At 40.0% G+C, this 22,184-nt stretch overlaps 2 protein-coding genes across 8 annotated transcripts in view; both read right to left on the bottom strand.

Annotated features, from left to right (window-relative positions):
- The window catches only part of LOC131333259 (uncharacterized), a 96,421-nt gene that overhangs the window by 633 nt on the left and 73,604 nt on the right, over window positions 1-22,184 (bottom strand). For all 3 annotated transcript variants that reach the window (XM_058367699.1, XM_058367697.1, XM_058367698.1), the window contains exons 2-3: window positions 12,623-12,716; window positions 541-623 (exon numbers count right to left, since the gene is read on the bottom strand). In XM_058367699.1, coding sequence (XP_058223682.1) covers window positions 541-623; window positions 12,623-12,701 — 162 coding nt within the window. In that variant the 5' untranslated portion in view covers window positions 12,702-12,716. The remainder of the gene's footprint in view (window positions 1-540; window positions 624-12,622; window positions 12,717-22,184) is intronic.
- On the bottom strand, window positions 16,985-21,385 carry LOC131333254 (uncharacterized). 5 transcript variants are annotated; one of them, XM_058367687.1, is made up of 3 exons: window positions 21,248-21,385; window positions 18,684-19,633; window positions 16,985-17,685 (listed from the first exon to the last, which is right to left on the bottom strand). In XM_058367687.1, the coding sequence occupies exons 2-3, from the start codon at window positions 19,604-19,606 to the stop codon at window positions 17,202-17,204; spliced, it is 1,407 nt and encodes a 468-aa protein (XP_058223670.1). In that variant the 5' UTR covers window positions 19,607-19,633; window positions 21,248-21,385; the 3' UTR covers window positions 16,985-17,201. The 5 variants fall into 5 exon arrangements, with proteins under 5 accessions (XP_058223670.1, XP_058223673.1, XP_058223669.1 ...); XM_058367690.1 differs by having other exon boundaries at window positions 16,985-17,682; XM_058367686.1 differs by having other exon boundaries at window positions 21,111-21,248.

Raw genomic sequence — 22,184 nt, 5'->3', positions numbered from 1 at the left:
AATAGTATCAGTATCAAAATACAAATCAACGGTCTCAATGTAAGTGCTCATGAACTAAGCAGTACATATCCATTGAAATTTTGACTATGGACCAAGTTTTGAATCTTGCATTCTATAATAATGACTTTTTCTTAACTTGTCCAAGCGAGAACCCAAGGCATCTTAAAGTGTCCACAACATGTCCGCACATAAAACTATGATAAGAAAATTACACGTATATTGGCGTGTCCGACGCATGTCCGGAGAGTGTCGTGCCGTTTCCGTGGCTGACACAAATACGAGAGACTAGTAGATGTGTCAGTGCATCTTAGGCATCAGGCCTACATCTTGAGGTTGAGTACAAGGCTTCTACAAGGGAATAGTGCACTAATTTTCTAGGCAAAGGGACTTGAACCCAAGCATCAAGGTTCAGAGTCCACCTTCACTGAGACACATTTATATTAAGGAGAACAGCGTCGAAAATTTAGCAGTAACAAGTCTAATAGCCTGGAAAGAAGACGATATTAACCCCATTACAATTTAAGACACTTTGATACTTACATCATTTAAAGCAGGGGGTTGTACTTGCTTGGAAGTTTCAAAGGAGTCCAGTATGGGCCTCACTACAGCTGGAAGGAAGAGGCCTGAAATATTCACAACGAAGGAAACAGTTAAATGAAAGGGAGCTGTATCATATGTTACAAAACATCAAATCTTCAGACTGTTAACAAAGTTACTTCACTTGGTTGTCAAGAAATAAAGAGGAAAGACTCATTGTTCATTCTTTCTATTTCATTGTATCATCCTACGTACATTGGTCAGTAGAACCCGATTCCATCAGAACTAGTGGAACATATTTACATTACTTTCACACTTTCACTCAATCCCAGTTTTCTTTTTTGGTTAAGTAACTTAAGTTAAATTTGATTACACCAAAACACACAAGAACCATTACATCAAGACTCAAGTCCACTTAGGATCTCCCTAAGCCAACAAAAAACAAGCAAACCTCACAAAAACCTATCTACCTGAGAGAAAATAACAGCAGACAAAACCACACCCACCCCAATCAAGGCAAAAAACTACAAAGCAATAAGCCCCCAAAACACAACAAAAGACACACCCAGCACACCTACATCCTCCACTGCCTTACTAAGTTGGCAAGTAGAAGAAAAGATAGTACGGGACAGATTCCACAGGGAAAACAATCTTTGATTCTTGACACTGCACTTGACCCTCCTCCACGAGCTCAAGCAACTTCTTAGATCAGACTTCACCACATTCAGAACAGTTAGAACATCCTAACTCTGGCTAAGAAATCAAGAGATCCAACTTTCAACCCAAGATTTAATTTGGAGGGATTATGTCACCCACCCTGCTGGGTCTAAGGGTCAAACACCAGCCAGAAGGGAGAACAACAGGGAAACTAAGTAGTGGGACCATCATGCATATACTAATGAAACTTAGAAATATATACGAACTATTTCTCCACTTGGTGCTTGCATCTTACAAAGTTAGCACAAAACAACACCACAAGCTGGCAGGCCAAGGTTGATTTCTCCTCTTGTTGACTATGCTTACGGCTTTGTTGATCTTACTAGTTGATTTTTCAAAAGCCAAAAACTTGACTTTCAGCTCTGTGCTAGAGGTTGAGAAATCGTCCTTCTGGATTTGATGCAACCCAGATATCAGGATAAAAGTGCATCAAACCCATACGAAGTCTATGACGCGGAGATTGTATTCATTTAGAAAATAAAACAGTTTTGTTTCTCTGGAGAACCAAAGGCAAGCACAACATAAAGTCCCAAAAGGTATGAACCTCGAAGAGAGGTGGGCTAATTAAGTGGGATATTATAGTTTCTTCATGGTCTAACACTTTTGAGTCTTGACAATGCATTGTCTTCATTCTGTTCCCAATTACAACCTCCAATGAAAAATATACCTGCGAGCAAAAGTTCCTGTGGTGATCACCATACGAGGTATTAAAGATGCGAATATAACTCAGCTTCAGTTTTAAAATCTACTGATATGAATAGTCCCGTCCACAACCATGTCACTTTTTCATACCTCTGGAAAAGTCGCTTAATTTGAAAAATCTATCTTAAAACAGACAGAATATAGGGTTTTTTTTTGTCGGCTCGCAATTACTTTGATTATTGTTCTTTAACTTTTGGTTTTTTTTCGGATGCCATGCTACAGCCTTTACTAAATTTCAAAGCTTGCCAACAAGAGTGAAAAAACCACCCATTTTTTCCCAAAACAAATGGTAGCACAAATTAGGATAAAAAAAAAGCAGCACAAATTATTAACTGAAATCCTGCATCGCTATCAGGAGAGTCACAAGTCATTAGCACTTGGGGAAGTTGCCACTCAAAATATCACCATGGCAACAATGGTCATACAGTCAAGAGCAATGAAGGGGTCTTCTTTCTGGGAACTATCTCTCATTGGCTATTTCTTGGACAAAAAAATGTCATTTCCTTATATTAATACCTGGGCACAGGGTACATGGGGTGATGATCTTGACAAGGTGTTTTCATTGAACGATGGTTTTTTCCTTTTCAAGATCACCAGTCAAGAAGCAATTGTGTGAATAATTGGGCAACTCAGAGGAAAGCTTCTTATTCCTAAAGAAATGGGCTCCCAATATACAATTGACTCAAACTGAATTTTCGAAAGTTTTGGATCAAATTTTACAATGTTCAACTGCAATTTTGGCATAAGGATGGAATGAGCTTCTTAGGAAGCATATTGGGAAGGCCATTGTATCTTGATGAAATTACTCAAAACATTGCTAGGTTGAATTTCAAAAAAATTTGCATTGATGTAGATACTTTGACAGTCATTCCAAGTCTTTCAAGATCAAGTCAATGGAATTAATCAAAGTTGAAGTTCCGTGGACGCCCCAAGCATGCACTAAATGCAATTCCTTTGGCCATTAATCCACTGGGTGTCACCTTAATCCTCCTTTAAAACCTTCCGGTCAAATTTGGAAAGAGAAAGAGAAAGAGAAAGGGATAGAGGCTAACGTAAAGGAAGACCATGCTTTGATTAATAGCAAGGCGCAAGACAAAGCTATTTGTTCATCCGCACCTTTGGTCCATAAAGGAGAGAGAGCATCTACCTTGTCTATTGAAGCTTATCATTCTACTCTTCCACAAGAGCTTGAAATCTCAAATTTTCTCAAAGATGTGGAATTTGAGGGACAAGAGGAGGTCTTATTGAGTGGTGATCCCCTTGATGTTGATATTGTTCTCACTCGGGAGGAAAAAAAGAAGAGGCTCAAGGATAAGTTGCATCAACTGAAGGATGCCCGTGCCAAAGAGGAAACTCAATTGAGGTTAATCCGTTTGCCTCCAAAGTCCAAGAGGAAGGAACACTCAACTTGTAAAGACCCGGTATTTTTAATAAATAATAATAATTTCCAAAACAAAATTAATATTTTGCTCGTAATTTTATTTAATGCAAAAAAATTATTTATATCGTCACGCCAATTTTATTTCCATAATCGATTGTGCACGCACGTATCCAACGAGTAATTTTCCAAGTGTGTGCATGAGTTGCACTGGATCATTTTCTTCCCAACCCAAACCAATACTCCACCATCACCTCACCTCCTTCTCCCCAGCCGAAACCCACCTTCTCCCCTGCAAAAAAAATCAGAAACCCACTCTCACACACTATCCCCTTATTATAATCCAATCCCCTTTTCCCTTTTTTATTTTTCTGTTTTTCCCAGCAAACACACACACACGGTAGAGAGAGAGAGACCAAGCAGCCATTGCCGCCACCTCCCACCGCCAGCCGGTCGCACCACCATCATCCTCGCCAACTCCACCACCTTCGGCCAATCCCCTCCCCACCACCGGACTCCACCATAACCACCGCCCCACCTCTCCGCCACCTCCACTTTCCGTAGACCACCGAGCACCAATCGGGCCACTACCTCTATCGCCACCCGAGCATCACCATCGTAGTCCATCTCTTCACCACCGAGAACGCCACCACAACCGGCCACCATCACCATCTCCATCTCCAGCCGTACATCACCAGCGGAAACTCCTTCTCCTCCTCTCCGTGGTAACCGGACGCCACCCATGCTAACCACCACCTTCGGCCTGCACCTCCTCCGTCCAGCCGCGAACCACCACCTCCTTCGGCTCCTCCTTCTCCGTAGCAGCCACCACCCCCATCGGACCCACCTCCACCAGCCGGGTCACCATCATCCCGTAGCTCCGCCGCCACGTACCAAACTCCGAAATCGTTTCGCCGACGCGCAAGGTAGTCCGAGCTCACCTCCCTAAATATAAATTATATTCCGTATTGATTGTTTCGTGTTTCGGTATGATAATAACTAAACCCGACGTCGTCGGCCGAGTTCGGGCCGGAAACTCACTTTGTTCGACCACTGCTCCTGTTTTGGTTTAAAAATAAATATAAAAAAAAAAAAGAAAAGAAAAGAAAGGCAGCCGCTGGAAACATTGTAATGTTTTAGAAAATTACAGTTTGGTCCCTCAAGTTGTTTAGCTTATAAATCTAACTCTAGTGTATTGAAATCTATTAATATAAGTCCCAACATTAATTAGTTTCGAGGCGATCCTAGTTTGGTTGTAAATGCGAATTTTTTAATACCTTCAAAACCCCGAGATGATTAAGAGTAAACGTGGATTTTAGCTTGGAATAATAAAAGAGAAAATAAAAGGAATAACGTAATTTGTTTAAATCGCATGATTAGTGTTATCGCACGGTTAAATAATTTTAGCATGTTAGTGGGTTTAGTTGGATCATTGAATCACATGATTAAATTGAACGTATGATAAATTAATACGTGTTTAGCTTTATCGCATGATTTGTTATTATCGCGAATTTAGTTGCTGGTAGCTTGTGAGCATGTTTCGAAAAATGTTGCACTGTGAAACGTTGTTGTACTGTTAGATTGGACAAATAGGTTCATGGGTTGGTTGCGATGTGCGGACTTATCATTTTAGACGTTGAAATATGGTTAACGAAAAATTGAATAAAGTGAGAGACTGTGATTGTGATTCCGGACAAGGAATCCGGGGATTAAATTGTTGGAGGTTGATTGGTGGTGATTTGTTGAGAGTGTTGATTTACGAACCCTGGGTACGGCATGGTGGTGATCGGCTCTCGGATGTTTGGGACGGGACATAAGGGTGGTATTGTGCTTGTGTCACAACCCGGGCTTGAATGTGCTCGCGTGCGCATCCGGTGAAGTTTTATCCGAACTTATGGTCGCGGATGGGATACCGGGTATATAACTTAGGTATTTTTCATCCGGATCTGGAAAAGGGGAGTCGGACCACACCAGTGCCTTACGCCAGAGGTTATGGGTAGGAACGGATCTGTGGATAAGATTCGAGATCTCACATAGGTTAAAGGATAGTAATGAAAGAAAAGTTGATTGCCCTCTTTTGATGTTATTTTTAATGCGTACCAATTATATTCCTATTGCTTGTAAGTTATGGGTTCGGGTGGGTTTTGGCTACTGAGCGTCATTGCTCACGGTACTATGTTGCCCTGGTAACTCGAATGCCAGGTAGCGAAGACGGAGCAGAAGTGTCGTACGATTCGATTGAGTTCAATCCTATTGTGAAAGAAGCTGAAAACCTTGGTTTCCGTGCGCATAGTCTCTCTGATTAATTTAACTTGACTTTATTTTGGAAGCTTCTAAGTTTATTTGGAAATTGTAATATGTTGATTTATTCAAAACGATTGTAATATAATGACATATGCTTTTAAACTAGTGACGTAGTAAATTTATAAATTTCTTTTGTGAAAATAATCTTTTAAATATTTTTTTTAATGTCTTCGAATTTTCGGGGCGTTACAATTGGTATCAGAGCTTTAGGCTCAAAACCTCGGCCATGGGTAGAATGGGTAGAACTATAAGATAGTAGTCCGTTGCACAAATGAGAATTGAGTTTAAGTTTACCGTCCCAAATTGGGTGGAATTCGGTCAAAACAATCTTTGGATTGAAGCAAGGCGCGGAATTGGCAGTACAACCGAGCTGGGAATTTCTGAACAATTGGTTGATGACTTAAATCAAGAATCGAATGTGAAACTTAGAAACTCGAAAACATTTTGGTGTTAGTAAACCTTTACGGCCCGTTCTTGGATAAATATTTTCTCACGCCTCCTAAGGGACGAGAGCGGAACCTAGCACCGAGTGCCGAATACAACCCCACTAGGAGCGGCAAAACCGCACCCTCCAAACTTCAAATTTCAAAATTTAAATTTCAAATCTTTTCCCTCCACAACACCCCTTTTTCCGTCTATATATATCACACCACCACTTCCATCTCTTCATCTCCCTCACCATCTTAACCCCTCCAAATCGCTATCCTATCATACCGAGCCATGGCAACCCGACGACGAGGATTTCCGGAAGACGCCGTGTTCCGAGAAATCGAGCTAGCCGAACTAACCATAACAATCCAAACCCTTTGGATGCAACTCTTCATCCTCATCTTGTTTGGTGCGGTACTTACAATAGGCATGCCACGGTGGTTCGCCGAGAATAACCGTCTCAACACCTTCTGGTACTGGACTCTCGTCGTGGCCGTCGCACTCGCAGCGTTCATAAAAGAATACGAACGTCGTTTGCGCCAAGCTTTCGATGAAAGATGGTAAGAAATCTCGAGGAGGGCGTGACCGAAGACGCCAATTAGGCATATCTTAGGGCGGCCTAGGAGCAGTTGTAATCCTTCGGAATATAGGATGTCGGAAACTAGGATCACTTCTGTTTAAGAATCTCCTAAGTTGTACTCTTCCTATGTTGATAATAAAAGCCTTATTGTGATTACTACTCGTTCTTATATGATATCTTTGGTATTAGGATATGGTCCTGATAGCCGTAATTGTATTTGTGGCATTAGGGCAAAAAGGAACCTTTTGGTAGTAGTAAGTAGGATCTTTCCAACTTGTACTAAGAAAAACCTTATCCTTGTCCCTACTTGCCGTTGTAGTAGAATTCTATGCTTATGATTGTATCTCTCTTTTACCTATGAAAAGCTCGCTTTATTTTAAAGAGTACTATTGCATATTACTTGGAAAACTACTTTCAATTCTAAAAGGAAAATGGAGTATTTGCATGTAATTGTATAGAAAAATTTAATTTTTTTTTTATTATTTATTTTATTCTTGCAATTTCAAAATCCTTTGCTACGAATCCGTAGTAGAAATCCTTTAACAACTTCGCATGAACACTACTGTCGACGTCGCCCACGTTATCAACATGTTTACGCCAATCTCGAGGTTAACGCAACACGAAGCCCTATGTGATACCGAGTAACATGGAGGTCATGCAACTTCTACAAGCGATTGCCAGATCGACCATTTTGACACCCCAACCTTCAGCGTCGTACACCCCTCGAGAAAGTAGATAGATTGACGAATAAAAACATGATGTTGTCAGAGATTCGAAATCATCACCCAGCTATATACTATGCAAACTGAATTCAACGACGGCACCATCATAGTTCAAACAAACCAGGAAGAGCTCAAGGTGGTGAATATTTGAGAAAGCGGCAACCATTCTCTTGCAATGAAGTTCTATTTTTGTCTTAAGGGGGATAGACGAGCTATTGACAACTATTCATCTAAGTCTCCATTCTCATTCAATCGATTGTATCCTAACTGCCCGCTACCTTCAATCTCTCTTGGCTCTTCTTAAAATTACCTTCATTATGACTCTCCATTGTTAGAGCTGCAATTTCAACTAAAGCTCAAATCGTAGTACTCCTTGTCAATTCCAAAACACCTAATCCTTGTGATATTTTCTTTTAGGAGTTGGGTATTCCTAAAGATCATAGTGATCCAACCTTTCTTGATTTGATTGTGAAGTCAACAGTTTACTCAATTATGAGTATAACCTTTCTGATCCATTGAATACTGCATGTTTGGAGCAATCCTCGTTTATTTTGATCAGCGCACTATCAGCTATCCACTACCTTCAATTCTTTTGATATCACAATAAGATATGTGTCTGACCTTACAAAACTCTAATTCCGTAAACGTAGTTCAATTTTCAATGTTGGAGTTGTCAAATTCTTGGACGCACATATTATTGTTATGCTTCACTTTCCTTGAGCTTTGTATCACGCCTTGAGCTAATACGATTCAATCATCGTTCTATTAGTGACTTTTTCTATTTTTTTTGGATTCGAAAGTCATTGTTTACTTTTCACTCGTGCCCCTTATTTTTTTCTTTCTTTTAAATAACTAGAGTTAGATGCTTGTTTTGGAAACGCATTTGGCCAATGTGGTGCAAAATAAATATCTAGTTCGGTTTCATTGTCGGACCTTGTAATCCTTCAGAACTTATTGTGGTAGATCTAAATTTCTTAAGAGAACCCACCTTATTTATTCCATTGCAATGTTTTGAAGCCCAAGTACTTATTTGTTTCACTCGCTTGTTAAATCTTTAATCAACATTATTAATTACAATGATGAAACTCTTCTTCCAAATCATTGAGTTTACTTCGTCTAACTTAATCATTATTCTCATCGTGTTCCAACTCCAACTCAAAAACTACTCAAACTTCTGACTCTTGGAGGAGGAACTATTCGTACTATCTATTTGGTGCTATGACCTTTGGACAATTGGCTCATGTTGAAACCTTTTGAACATTTTTGTAATCTTCTCATTCATTTTGGAGAAAAGTATCATTCACCATCCAAGAGGTAGGGAATCTTATAGCAGACTGTACAACAACAAGATTATTCGATTGCACGGAGTGCTGGCATCTAGTGTTTCTAATCGAGACCCCCGTTTCACCTCAAACTTTTGGGGAAGCCTGCAAAAAGCATTGGGAACAGATATCCGCCTAAGCACAACTTCTCACTCTCAAACTGATGAACAATTTGAGAGGACGATTCAAACGCTAGAGGACATGCTTCGAGTTTTTGTGTAGGATTTTAAAGGAAGTAGGGAGAGACACCTACCGCGGGTGGAGTTTGCCAATAACAACAGTTACCAAGCTAGCATCGGGATGGCCCATTATGAAGCATTGTACGAACGACCATGCTGATCGCCCATCTATTGAATCGAGGTTAGAGAAGACGTTTTGCTTGGACCTGAACTAGTCCGAGAAACTATTGAGAAGGTAAAGGTGATCAGGGAGTGACTTTTGATCGCGCAGAACAGACAAAAGAGTTATGTTGATAAGAGAGTGAGGTTTAATGTGGGAGATCATGTGTTCTTGAAAATCAAGCCGCATCGTGGGATCATCTGATTTGACAAGAAAGAGAAAATATTGCCTCGCTACATTGGTCCGTTCGAAATCTTGAAGCAAATTGGAGAAGTAACCTATCGCCTCGCTTTACCGCCACAGATCGCCAAAGTTAACGTCTTTCATGTTTCTATGCTACGGAAGTATATGGCCCATCCCACCCATGTGCTCAATTGGGAGGAAGTCACAGTACTGGATGAGAATACTACTTTTGAAGAACAATCGGTGGAAATTCAAAATCGTGGAGAAAAGGTTACCCGAGGGCGAACAATTGAATTAGTCAAAGTCTTATGGAGGCACCGGGGACTAGAGGAATCAATTTGGGAACGTGAGGACACAATGAAGGCCAACTATCTGTTGCTGTTTCAAGTCGAAGCTACATCTTAATTTCGAGGACGAAATTGTTTTAAGGGGGATAGATTGTAAAGACCCGGTATTTTTAATAAATAATAATAATTTCCAAAACAAAATTAATATTTTGCTCGTAATTTTATTTAATGCAAAAAAATTATTTATATCGTCACGCCAATTTTATTTCCATAATCGATTGTGCACGCACGTATCCAACGAGTAATTTTCCAAGTGTGTGCATGAGTTGCACTGGATCATTTTCTTCCCAACCCAAACCAATACTCCACCATCACCTCACCTCCTTCTCCCCAGCCGAAACCCACCTTCTCCCCTGCAAAAAAAATCAGAAACCCACTCTCACACACTATCCCCTTATTATAATCCAATCCCCTTTTCCCTTTTTTATTTTTCTGTTTTTCCCAGCAAACACACACACACGGTAGAGAGAGAGAGACCAAGCAGCCATTGCCGCCACCTCCCACCGCCAGCCGGTCGCACCACCATCATCCTCGCCAACTCCACCACCTTCGGCCAATCCCCTCCCCACCACCGGACTCCACCATAACCACCGCCCCACCTCTCCGCCACCTCCACTTTCCGTAGACCACCGAGCACCAATCGGGCCACTACCTCTATCGCCACCCGAGCATCACCATCGTAGTCCATCTCTTCACCACCGAGAACGCCACCACAACCGGCCACCATCACCATCTCCATCTCCAGCCGTACATCACCAGCGGAAACTCCTTCTCCTCCTCTCCGTGGTAACCGGACGCCACCCATGCTAACCACCACCTTCGGCCTGCACCTCCTCCGTCCAGCCGCGAACCACCACCTCCTTCGGCTCCTCCTTCTCCGTAGCAGCCACCACCCCCATCGGACCCACCTCCACCAGCCGGGTCACCATCATCCCGTAGCTCCGCCGCCACGTACCAAACTCCGAAATCGTTTCGCCGACGCGCAAGGTAGTCCGAGCTCACCTCCCTAAATATAAATTATATTCCGTATTGATTGTTTCGTGTTTCGGTATGATAATAACTAAACCCGACGTCGTCGGCCGAGTTCGGGCCGGAAACTCACTTTGTTCGACCACTGCTCCTGTTTTGGTTTAAAAATAAATATAAAAAAAAAAAAGAAAAGAAAAGAAAGGCAGCCGCTGGAAACATTGTAATGTTTTAGAAAATTACAGTTTGGTCCCTCAAGTTGTTTAGCTTATAAATCTAACTCTAGTGTATTGAAATCTATTAATATAAGTCCCAACATTAATTAGTTTCGAGGCGATCCTAGTTTGGTTGTAAATGCGAATTTTTTAATACCTTCAAAACCCCGAGATGATTAAGAGTAAACGTGGATTTTAGCTTGGAATAATAAAAGAGAAAATAAAAGGAATAACGTAATTTGTTTAAATCGCATGATTAGTGTTATCGCACGGTTAAATAATTTTAGCATGTTAGTGGGTTTAGTTGGATCATTGAATCACATGATTAAATTGAACGTATGATAAATTAATACGTGTTTAGCTTTATCGCATGATTTGTTATTATCGCGAATTTAGTTGCTGGTAGCTTGTGAGCATGTTTCGAAAAATGTTGCACTGTGAAACGTTGTTGTACTGTTAGATTGGACAAATAGGTTCATGGGTTGGTTGCGATGTGCGGACTTATCATTTTAGACGTTGAAATATGGTTAACGAAAAATTGAATAAAGTGAGAGACTGTGATTGTGATTCCGGACAAGGAATCCGGGGATTAAATTGTTGGAGGTTGATTGGTGGTGATTTGTTGAGAGTGTTGATTTACGAACCCTGGGTACGGCATGGTGGTGATCGGCTCTCGGATGTTTGGGACGGGACATAAGGGTGGTATTGTGCTTGTGTCACAACCCGGGCTTGAATGTGCTCGCGTGCGCATCCGGTGAAGTTTTATCCGAACTTATGGTCGCGGATGGGATACCGGGTATATAACTTAGGTATTTTTCATCCGGATCTGGAAAAGGGGAGTCGGACCACACCAGTGCCTTACGCCAGAGGTTATGGGTAGGAACGGATCTGTGGATAAGATTCGAGATCTCACATAGGTTAAAGGATAGTAATGAAAGAAAAGTTGATTGCCCTCTTTTGATGTTATTTTTAATGCGTACCAATTATATTCCTATTGCTTGTAAGTTATGGGTTCGGGTGGGTTTTGGCTACTGAGCGTCATTGCTCACGGTACTATGTTGCCCTGGTAACTCGAATGCCAGGTAGCGAAGACGGAGCAGAAGTGTCGTACGATTCGATTGAGTTCAATCCTATTGTGAAAGAAGCTGAAAACCTTGGTTTCCGTGCGCATAGTCTCTCTGATTAATTTAACTTGACTTTATTTTGGAAGCTTCTAAGTTTATTTGGAAATTGTAATATGTTGATTTATTCAAAACGATTGTAATATAATGACATATGCTTTTAAACTAGTGACGTAGTAAATTTATAAATTTCTTTTGTGAAAATAATCTTTTAAATATTTTTTTTAATGTCTTCGAATTTTCGGGGCGTTACACAACTATTCATGCAGACAAACCACCTTAGAGTCGAGTTTCATATGATGTTAGGATTTGTCTCTATCGTGCTACCTTTTGAAATTGTTGCTTATGATATAGGTGTTATACCTCTTTTGTAAGAGGCGTGTTGCATCTTGATATGCGTGTAATGAACTTCATTGTAAACTCGTTTTGGTAATAAAATTCCTTAATTACCAAAAAAAAATAATTCAAATCTAAACCACTAATACACTATAAACCCCATCCAACAAGGAAATAGATGCAATAGCGTAATGAACAGTAAATCAATTAACTTTGTTTTCTCTCTCTCATGCAAATCAATCATCTTAAGTGCACAATTCTAGCTGTCGCTCCCATCAAAACGATTTCAACCATAACCTTGTAATTGAAAGAAATCATGTCGGACAGAGGAACATCTGAGTTTGGGTAATTTGCGTTAGGGTTTGGAGACAAGGAAATGATAGCAATGGAAATGGAGTTTGGGGGAAGGGAGGGAGGGACGTACCAAAGCCAGCGATGAGGCAAGAGGCCGTGACGACAGGCTCTTGCACCACAAACATCTTCAGCTTCTCCATCACCGCCATCTCCTCTTCTTCTTCGGTGCTTCTCTCTTTCTCTCTCTAGAAATGGATCGCGAGAACACAGTACACTGACTATAGAATCCGAAAGGGATGGCATGTCGGGTCGGTTTTCTGAGTTGGATCCGGGAAGTATTTTAGGAGATAGGACTTATTTGGGCTTTTCTTCCTCAATCTATGCTCTCGTAATTTTTTTCGTCATTACTAGTACTATATTTATTTTTTGTAATTTTTTCTCGTGAATTTTAGGATTAATCATTTGTTACTAGAAGATGAATCAGAAAAGTAAATAAATGTGGACTGAAATTGAAACAAAATTACGTATAATTTTTGCGTTTTGTTCGCAATCTTTTGAGTTTTAAACTCCCCTAGTCGAAATAAATGATCAATTTAAAATTCGATGTGAATCTAACACAAATTCAAAAAGAAAAAATTAATATCAAACTAAAAATTTAGGAAGAGTTGGGAGTGAGCATCTCCAGCCCTTTCTCAAATTTAAACGAAAATTGGAGTAAAAACTTTATCTCATATGAAACATTCCAATGAACTACTTCAAATCTAATAAAGTACAAATTTGAGTAAAAAGCTTAATTACCCTCAAGTTCTCAAAATTGGTGTCTCTCTTTATTAGTGTCGTAAAGGTTTGAGTGAAAGAGTGGTGAAATTTACGGAAACGCAAATGTTGAGTGAGATGCTCTGAGGGTGTGTGATTGGAAGACACCAAACTTGCCTTGGCCCTTTCCTTCCATTGTTTAATTGAGAGACAACAGTTGGTAGAGTATCTAACTGCGCCCCCCCGCCCACTATTATCAAGTTTAATTATGATGGAGCTTTTAATTCCTCCAGCAGCCTAGCTGCCTTTGGCGTTATAGTGAGAGATTGTGGTGGAACAACTCGGGTTTGGCGGGATGCGAGGGCTCTGTTGTGCCTCTTGGCACCGCACCCCTTACCCACACCCAAAAACGGTACCGTTTTGAAGGAAAAATTTTTTTAGCCTCCCTATTTGCAATCTTATGGAGCAGAAACGTGATTATAAGAACCTTGAAGATAAAATTTAATTATGTCTCTTTACAATAATATGATCAGAATAATAAGATCTTCACACTTGTTTAAACGGATTAAAAATTGGAGCAGATAATTTTTGAACTTTATTTTTAATATATAAACAGTATACAAAAATTAAGTGCTCCAATTTTTAATCCGTTTGAACGAGTGCGAATATCTTATTATTCTGAATATATTATTTTAAACTGTTATAATTAACTTTTGTCTCTAGAACTCTCATAATTAAGTATTTGTTCTTTATTTAGGATCATGTGGAGCAGAAACATGATTATTAGAGTCTTAAAGTCAAAAGTTAATTATATCTTTTTAGAATAATATGTTCAGAATAATAAGATATTCGCACTCGTTCAAACGGATTAAAAATTGGAGCTCTTAATTTTTGTATGTTTATATATTTTTTTTAAAAATACAGTTCAAAAATTATCTGCTCCAATTTTCAATCCGTTTGAACCAGTGTGAAGATCTTTTTATTCTGATCATATTATTCTAAAGAGACATAATTAAATTTTATCTCTAAGGCTCTTATAATCACGTTTCTGCTCTATAGGATTGCAAATAAAAAGGCTAAATTTTTTTTCCCTCCAAACGGTACCCTTTTTGGGTGTGGGTAGGGGTACTATGCCAGGAGGCACAGCAGAGCCCCGCGTCCGGTTTGGCATATGGGTAGAGTTGTGGTTTCCTCTGCGGTTGTTATTGAAGCTTGGGAACTTAGAATAGTTTGCATCACTGCCATGGAGATGAATTACTCTGAAGTTATTTTTGAATCTGATTGTCGTGAGCTCATTAACTGTTTCAAGGATGACACATCTTCCTGCCCTTGGGAAATTAGTGCAGCAGTGGATGATATCAAAGCTTGGGCTCAATCGAGAAGATGGTCCTTTTTGTGGTGTAATAGGGAAAAGAATTATGTTGCTCACTGCCTTGCTTCTTTTTGCCTTGGAAGATCTTATGCTTTTCATTCAGGTTGCATTCCGCCTAAGATAAAAGTTTTGCTTTCAGCTGATGTAAATCGCCTTTAGTGCTTTATAAAATTGATCCTTTCAAAAAAAAACCAAATACAAAAAGGGGTATTACTAAAAATGAAGGAAAAGTCTTCAATACACACCCCTTTAAGGTGGGTGTGTATCATATGCACCTATTGTGTGATTCATATTGTGCCACCTCATAAAAAAATTGCTTGTAGGACCGATCATTCATAACATTTTATTTTGTATCGTAACTTTCATACTAAAAATTCGTAACTTTTCATCATATGATTCGTAACTTTTGAGTAATACATTCATAACATTTTGAGAATCATAACATTTTAGTGTGTTTTAATGAGGGTGCATATAATACACACCCAAATAAAGGGTGTGTATTGTAGCACTTCCCTACTATGAATAGGTAATACTAATGCTACTTTCATTAAAGATGTTCACATTATGGGATATGTTTGTTGGATATATGCCTTAATTTGGGATGGTCGAAAAGATATTTGACTTCCTAAAAGATTTGTTTCCTTGTTGGTTTAGACTTTGGGTGCAAAAAATTTTATTTGTGTAAGTATTGGTTTTAGGAAGGACTTTGTAGCTATAAATATAGCCTTATTCTCTTAATTAGGTTTTGGACTTCTTGAGTGAATTCCTTTGGAGAGACCCCAGGGGGTCTCTCATGTTGAAGATTAGATATTAGGGTTTTGGTTTATGCTCTATTGGGTTCCACCTAGGGTTTTAGTATCTCTATCGGGTTCCGCCAGATATTTGTCCTTAGATATCTGTAATTGGATGCTTCAACGAGAGTTACGGGTATAGCCGGCTCTGTGTGTTATCTCCCCGTTTATAGTGGATCCTCTTGCTCTTCTCCCGTGGACGTACCCAGTTTGGGGAACCACGTAAATTTTGTGTTCTTGATTTTCGCTTGTTGTTTTGTTTATATTTTCAATTTCGTTTTCGTCACAACAATGTTCTTGTTCTGTTTTTGCGCCAAATTAAATGCCAATAACATCATAAATGGCTTAGGTTAATGCTCCAACATCTTTCCAGTAGTTTAATTTTTCTGCTTTAAATAAATATTATTTTCTCTTCTTTTGGTTAAAAGACATATGGAGTAGTAGTATTATTTTCTCTTCGCTTTGTGATTTGCGTTTCTATAGCAGCATCTTTGTAGTAGGAGTGAAGTACGTTTTAAAGGAAATTCCCGTTAACGCAGAAACAATGCTTTACAGTTAACACACATAAATTCCGAGATGACACCAACTTGACACCCTGACTGACTACATCCATTTTCTGTCAAATGAGCAAGCTAGCTACTCCTACTCGTTAATAGGTAGTATATGGCATTGTTGCTTCGGAAAGCTTGGCACCTTGCTGTGTCAAGCGGGCATCCTAGATGACGCATTGGTGTTCCTTTCGGGGATGCCTCCTTGTTGAGAGGTAAGCTCGTTGCTTGGGTCCCTTCGATAATCTTCCTCGATGACGCATTGGTGTTTCCTTCGAGGGGATGCCTCCTTGCTGAGAGATAAGCTCATCGCTTATTTCATTGAGATGGGTGGGGAGCGCCAGCCAATGGATCTCATCCATTGGCTACGACACTGTCCCTTCGGTAATCTTCCTCGGTGACGCATTGGTGTTCCTTTTGGAAGATGCCTCCTTGCTGAGAGGTAAGCTCGTCGCCTGGGCAGTGAGTGCCTGTCGATGGATCTCCATTGGCTATAGCACCTTCCCAATGATGGATTGGTGTCCTCGCACAGTAAAGCGTTCTTGGCTAACAGTCTTTGATTCCTAATTCCACGGTGCGTAGCCCAGGGGACGCCTCCTTGTTGAGGAAAAAGCTTGTCGCCTAGGCGGCGAGCGCCAGTCAATGGTTCTCTGTTGGCTATGGCATTGTTGCTTCGGAAAGCTTGGCACCTCGTTGTGTCAGCTCCGCTTGTGTTCGTCCATCTAACGAACAAGTCGAGCATGAGTTTTGTTTTTAAATTAGCTAGCTCATATCACTAACTGAGTTAAAGTGTTAAACACGAGCAACCAACTTGAGCTAGCTAGCAATATCCAGCTAATTGATCAGGCTCATCTAACACTAACCCGGAATCCAATCAATAACGTATCTCGGAGCATATCTGCCAACTAGTAAATCAAAGCATAGACCTGCCACCAAATGTGAAGCATGAAAGGGATTTTTGGAATGAAGGAAAAGAAGAGAAAAGTATGAGGTCATAAAAGGTCTAATATAGGAAGACCTACTAATTATGTCCAAGTAAACAAACATTTCATTACATAATTTTTGCAGATTTAGCCAAGGAAGTACAATCTCATCAACTTTTCTGATACAAAACGTACTGAATCTACGTAAATACATGCATAAATACACAAGAAACAAGCATATTCAACCCAAACTAACAGTCCATAAAACCAATGATCTTCTCACGCAGCAGAAAACCGGAATACAAACATATACATTCGTTTAAAAAGCTGGTAACATCCATCCAATAGTCCAACCCAGGAGCAACCCAGCACCAACGAGACCCAATCCCAATGCAAAGGCAACAGAGAACTTACTAATCTCACATCGAGAACGACCTCTCTTCCCTCGTTTTCCCTTTGCCGGTTTTTGACGATTCTTTTGCGGTTTCACAGGTTTGATAGGCATCCAAGGTAGCACTGCGGGAAAGAGGGTAGAAATTGGCTCGTTAGTATTTTTTATCTGGCAGTACAGGTTTTCAAGCTGCAGAAGCTGGAACCATTGCTTGTAGGCAAAGAGGTGGGATGCCTGTCTGAAAAAGAGCTTGAGAATGTGTTCCTTCTCCGCATATGCTTCCTTTGCTGCCTTTTCAGCTTCCCTTGCACGTGTTTGAGAATGGCGGAGGGCTTCCAATAGCTGAGCTTTGCTGGGATCCATGTCAGAATTTTGTGTTTCGGTCATCTCTTTTAAGGTTGGGCCATCACTGCTTCAGCCACCACATAGTTCAAATAAGGAATAATGTTAAAAGCAATGGATATCGTTGAAAACTAGCACCAAAATTCAAACCCAAATCCAACTACGATCCCGAAATTAAACATCAATGCAACATTTTAAAAACTCGAGGCACATAGTTGTTTTCACATGGTTCGAAATCTGAAAGAAATTTATCAAAAAAGGTAAAAGACAGCTTTTGACGTTCAAGTAATGCAAGAAACTTGTCAAGAGGGACTATTTATTTCTTATCAGTCGTAAGTAGAATAAGTAATGTAAATACAGAATCAAAAGGGAGTATTGAGGAAACAGTAAAAGTTGGTGCATTGGTTGATTACATAGTCCTCATCAGTATCTCGTGTATAAGGTCTAACCTGCCTGAATAATTTCAGAATCCAATGGTGCTCAAATTCCTTTATATATATCAATATCATGAAATGACCCCAACCAAATGGCCAAATGCGTGCCATTTTCTCGACACATATACATGGCAAGATAGTATTTCTTGTTTGATTTTCCAGCATGGAAAATTGCAGAGCTTGGGACCTAATTATCCCCTGCTCAGTTCGTGAAATGTGCATTTTTTTTACCTGATTTTCACTAAATTGATCAATGGGAAAAGAGAAGGAAGAGAAGCAGATAGATCACGAATCCTCAACTAAAGGGAGCCCAATCCACCATCGTGACGTAGCATAAGTACACATATAAGGCATGCCAGAAACTGCTTTCTCAAGGCCTAACAAAAGATAGGTTTCCCTATATCCGAGAGAGTGGAGAGTGTGCAGCCAATACCAAGTAGTCGAGGTGTCATACAAATCCCCAAGTAGTTTCACACAAGTGCTCTTCCACCATTTTACTTTCTTGTCCATAAAAAAGCTAACTATGAAACAAGTAAAAGATAATGCAACAATTATGTCACAAAACATAGAGAAAGCCAAAGGAAGAATTTAACAAGAGAATGGTTGAGCTGGAAGGAAATAATCCAAGCATTACCTGTTTCGTTTATCTGAACCACTATGCGATTGCTCCCACAATGAGGCCCATGGCTTCTCGCATGCACTTCCTATGGTGAGACCACCTGGTGTTCCAACGGTTGGACTGGACATTGGGGCCTTCAAATCCTTAAATGGGGGTAAAATCCCATCACGATCTAAATAACCAAGATAAACATATGGGTCCCCTTTAACATGTGTATTCTGAGGCTGGGGAAGATCACAATTTTCTATGAGGTCAAGTGATCTTCGTGCAACTATGGAAACCAATTCATCTCCGTCTGCTACACGCCACCATGGCTCTGCTTTTTCACCTCCAATCCAAGGATAGTCTGAATCAAAACTATTCCTACTGGTTTGCTTAGAGCATCCAACAGGATCCATCTCCAATAACTCATAAGATTCCCCCAAGTTGTCAAGATTAAGAGGTTCCTGGGCACTCTTAGTGTATACAGTCTTAAGCTCTTTCTGCTCGACTTCAGGATCTTTTTTCATACAAATTGCCTTGGGTCTACTATAACTGTCACGTGAAGGCTTATGATGTCCATCATGTTGTGGGTTGACTTCACTCACCTTAGAGATTGAGTCTGCACCATCAGGTCCAAAAGTTTCCATCTCTTCCTGCAAGGGACTTAACTGTTCGTTTGTTAAATTTTTTGCGAACCCATGATTAGGTTGCATCTGCAGCCACCATCTTGATTCGGGAGGTAGATTGGAATATGAAGGGTTCCTATTAAGAGGCATGAAACCTACACTGGGATCATCTTGCCCATCCGTCGGATTTGCAGGTTCTGCATCAACCTGTTTGGAAGATGCAGATCCTGAGGGGCAGCAAGCTAATTTTGGAGCTCTTTTGGCATCTTCTTGAACAAAACAACGGTTAACTGTTCTCTGCCAAGCAGCCCTTGCTTCTGCTGCAGCCATCACTCACCCATACTTTAACAAGTTTTACTGCATAATGAAGAATCTCTCAGAAAAGTATGGAAAAGTGTGAGTGAGGAACGATTTAACATCAAATACACTATTAGGCAAAATCAGATACATCAAGATGGTGTAGTTTAAAAGCAGAAACATATTGGAGGGATATAGACGCTAAAGCTTGCAGAAGCATAGGGATATATACTTGTAGGATCTGCTCCCTCCTACAAGTATTACCACCTCCCTCGAACAATACGTAAAGCAAATGCAAACATACATGGTTCTTAAGAATCTTAACTTCAAACGAATAGAAAATAATATAATTCGGGAACAGTACGATTGCTTTCCAAGTGATGATCCCATGTACTCAAAAGTCACCTATAGAGGAAAAAATAATGAAATAGTAGAATACAAGGGTAGCAAACAACCAAAAAATAATCCCAAAACATAGTCCGAAAGCAGCGAAAGCTAAGACCTTTTCAAGACTAAAGTTCCTTAACAATTGTTTCACGCCCAAGTGATCATGTGCTTTCCTTTTGACCATTTCAGGTCTTCAATGAATTCAGCCTCTAAGTATTTCGGGATAGTAAAAATGGCTTCACAGATAGAGCATTGCGATCAAAACATAGCAACTTAAACACAAGCCGTTAAAGGGATCCTAGCAGTTCCTATATGTTCATGCTTGTGTACTGGTGTGTTGCATTTGTAACATGACTGTCCACATGGATATATTCACACCACCACCACCACCACCAAACCAAGCCTCAAGTCCCAATGAATTGGGGTCTTTACATGAATTTGATTCTGAGCTTTGGCGATGGCTTCTTAAACATAATGGAATTCATGTTATAAGGATTTTACGGGTCTTTTGTCCGCTACCTAACGTACAACCCTCATCTTTTATCTAGAACGGTATTTTGCACAGTAATATATATTACGCATCACGGTGCAAAATCATACCAAAGAGGGAATTTTTGCACTATTTGACTGCTGATGGTTCAAATGTTCAGTAATCCAATGTAAGTAGACTCGTGACCCATAAGATCAAAACATCAAATCAGGCGCACAATAAACACCACCAGAACAAAAATAAGAACCAGAAACTCAAATCTCAAATATTGACGATCAGAGAGGGTTTATTTACAAAGCAAAAACAAAAAAGTACAGCCAAAAGGTGTGGAGTCATCGAATAGAACCAGGATTAATCCATTAACAAGAAAAGTCATCACCCACAACAGATTTTTTTTTCTCCAAAACAAATCAGGAATCAATCACAGTTGAAGCATCTTCAATGATTGCACAATACGGTATCCATACAAGCACAAAATACGGTAACCATTAAACCAATTATTTCCACATCATCATATGATTCATATCCAAAGACAAAGATATTACTACAACCCCTATAAAAGAAATCATAAATCTAAAAACCAAACACAAAATTGTTCATATACATACATGGAGAGAGAGAGAGAGAGAGAGAGAGAGAGAGAGAGAGAGAGAGAGGGACCTGAGTAAGAAAACCCAAGAGACGAATTGAATTGCAATTAAGAGAGAGAATAGAGGTGGGTGAAAGAGGGTTTATTTAGATCTGTGTGAAATGAATTCCAATCTACAGAAAGGATTACACTTGTTGAGTTCGATTACCTCTTCATCCTCTGTCACAGAGAGAGAGAGAGGAGAGAGAGAGAGAGAGAAGACCAGAGCAGGCCCGCCCTTAGTTTTGTTTTTCAGCTACCATTTTCCGTTTCTTGTCGGTTTGTTTGTTTATCTCGTTAGTAGGAGGAGTACTTCTTTTTCCCGCAATTCCTTGAGCGATGTCGTTTGAAGTGTTTGTTCACATGTTCTTAAAACGGCGTCGTGTGGTATGTTGACCGATATCTATCATCATTGTCCACGTCACAGCCATGGGCGTTCCACTCTGGAGAAAATCTCAAAGTTATTGAACAGTAGTACTAACTGGATCAGCTCAACACAGTACACGTGTCCACTTGACAACAAATCAAATGCCAACGGTGGGCCCCATACAAGAGATAAGAGCCTTGCAGAGATGATGACATGACTCTGCACCATTGTGGAGTAGTAGTACTAGTAGTAGGAGTATTTTGGATCGGCTCTGATCTGATCTGATCTGAAGGGCATTGGTGGGATAGTTTTCACTTTTGTAGTATTTCTTTGTGTCGATGATGATGATGAGGCAGTATGAAAGGGACCGAATCAAATCAATTGGATGGAGTAATCAACTTTGGAGGAAAGCAAGATTTCACAGGTGGTCCAAACAATCTCTAGTTTTTTCATTTGTTATTAGTAGGGCTACACTGCAAGGAACCTACCTCATAACCCTTTTAATAGAAACTAGTTTTTTACTACAGTAGTAAAATTCCAGGAAGTTGTTACAAATCAACTCCTACCGACTTTTCTTGAAAGGAAACGTCAATATCAATTCATATATACAGTGTGTTTTGTAGAAAATGAATCGAGAATTTCTTAGGCTCCCTTTTATAGACATATATTACTGGCGTGGACCCCATGGTACAAAAATTGTTGAACGGTGCTCATCTAAGTAAACTGATTTACCAATATG

Source organism: Rhododendron vialii, chromosome 7a (assembly GCF_030253575.1).
Source record: "Rhododendron vialii isolate Sample 1 chromosome 7a, ASM3025357v1".
Taxonomy (NCBI): Eukaryota; Viridiplantae; Streptophyta; class Magnoliopsida; order Ericales; family Ericaceae; genus Rhododendron; species Rhododendron vialii.
The sequence above is the reverse complement of the archived record's forward strand: the minus strand, read 5'-3'. Positions and strand labels throughout refer to the sequence as shown.

Bases quoted from the DNA above. Each gene is read 5' to 3' on its own strand.
- LOC131333254 (XM_058367687.1), bottom strand. From the start codon at position 19,606: ATGGCTGCAGCAGAAGCAAGGGCTGCTTGGCAGAGAACAGTTAACCGT. The intron at 17,686-18,683 runs GTAATGCTTGGA...TGGTGGCTGAAG, and splicing joins GGTTCAGATAAACGAAACAG to CAGTGATGGCCCAACCTTAA.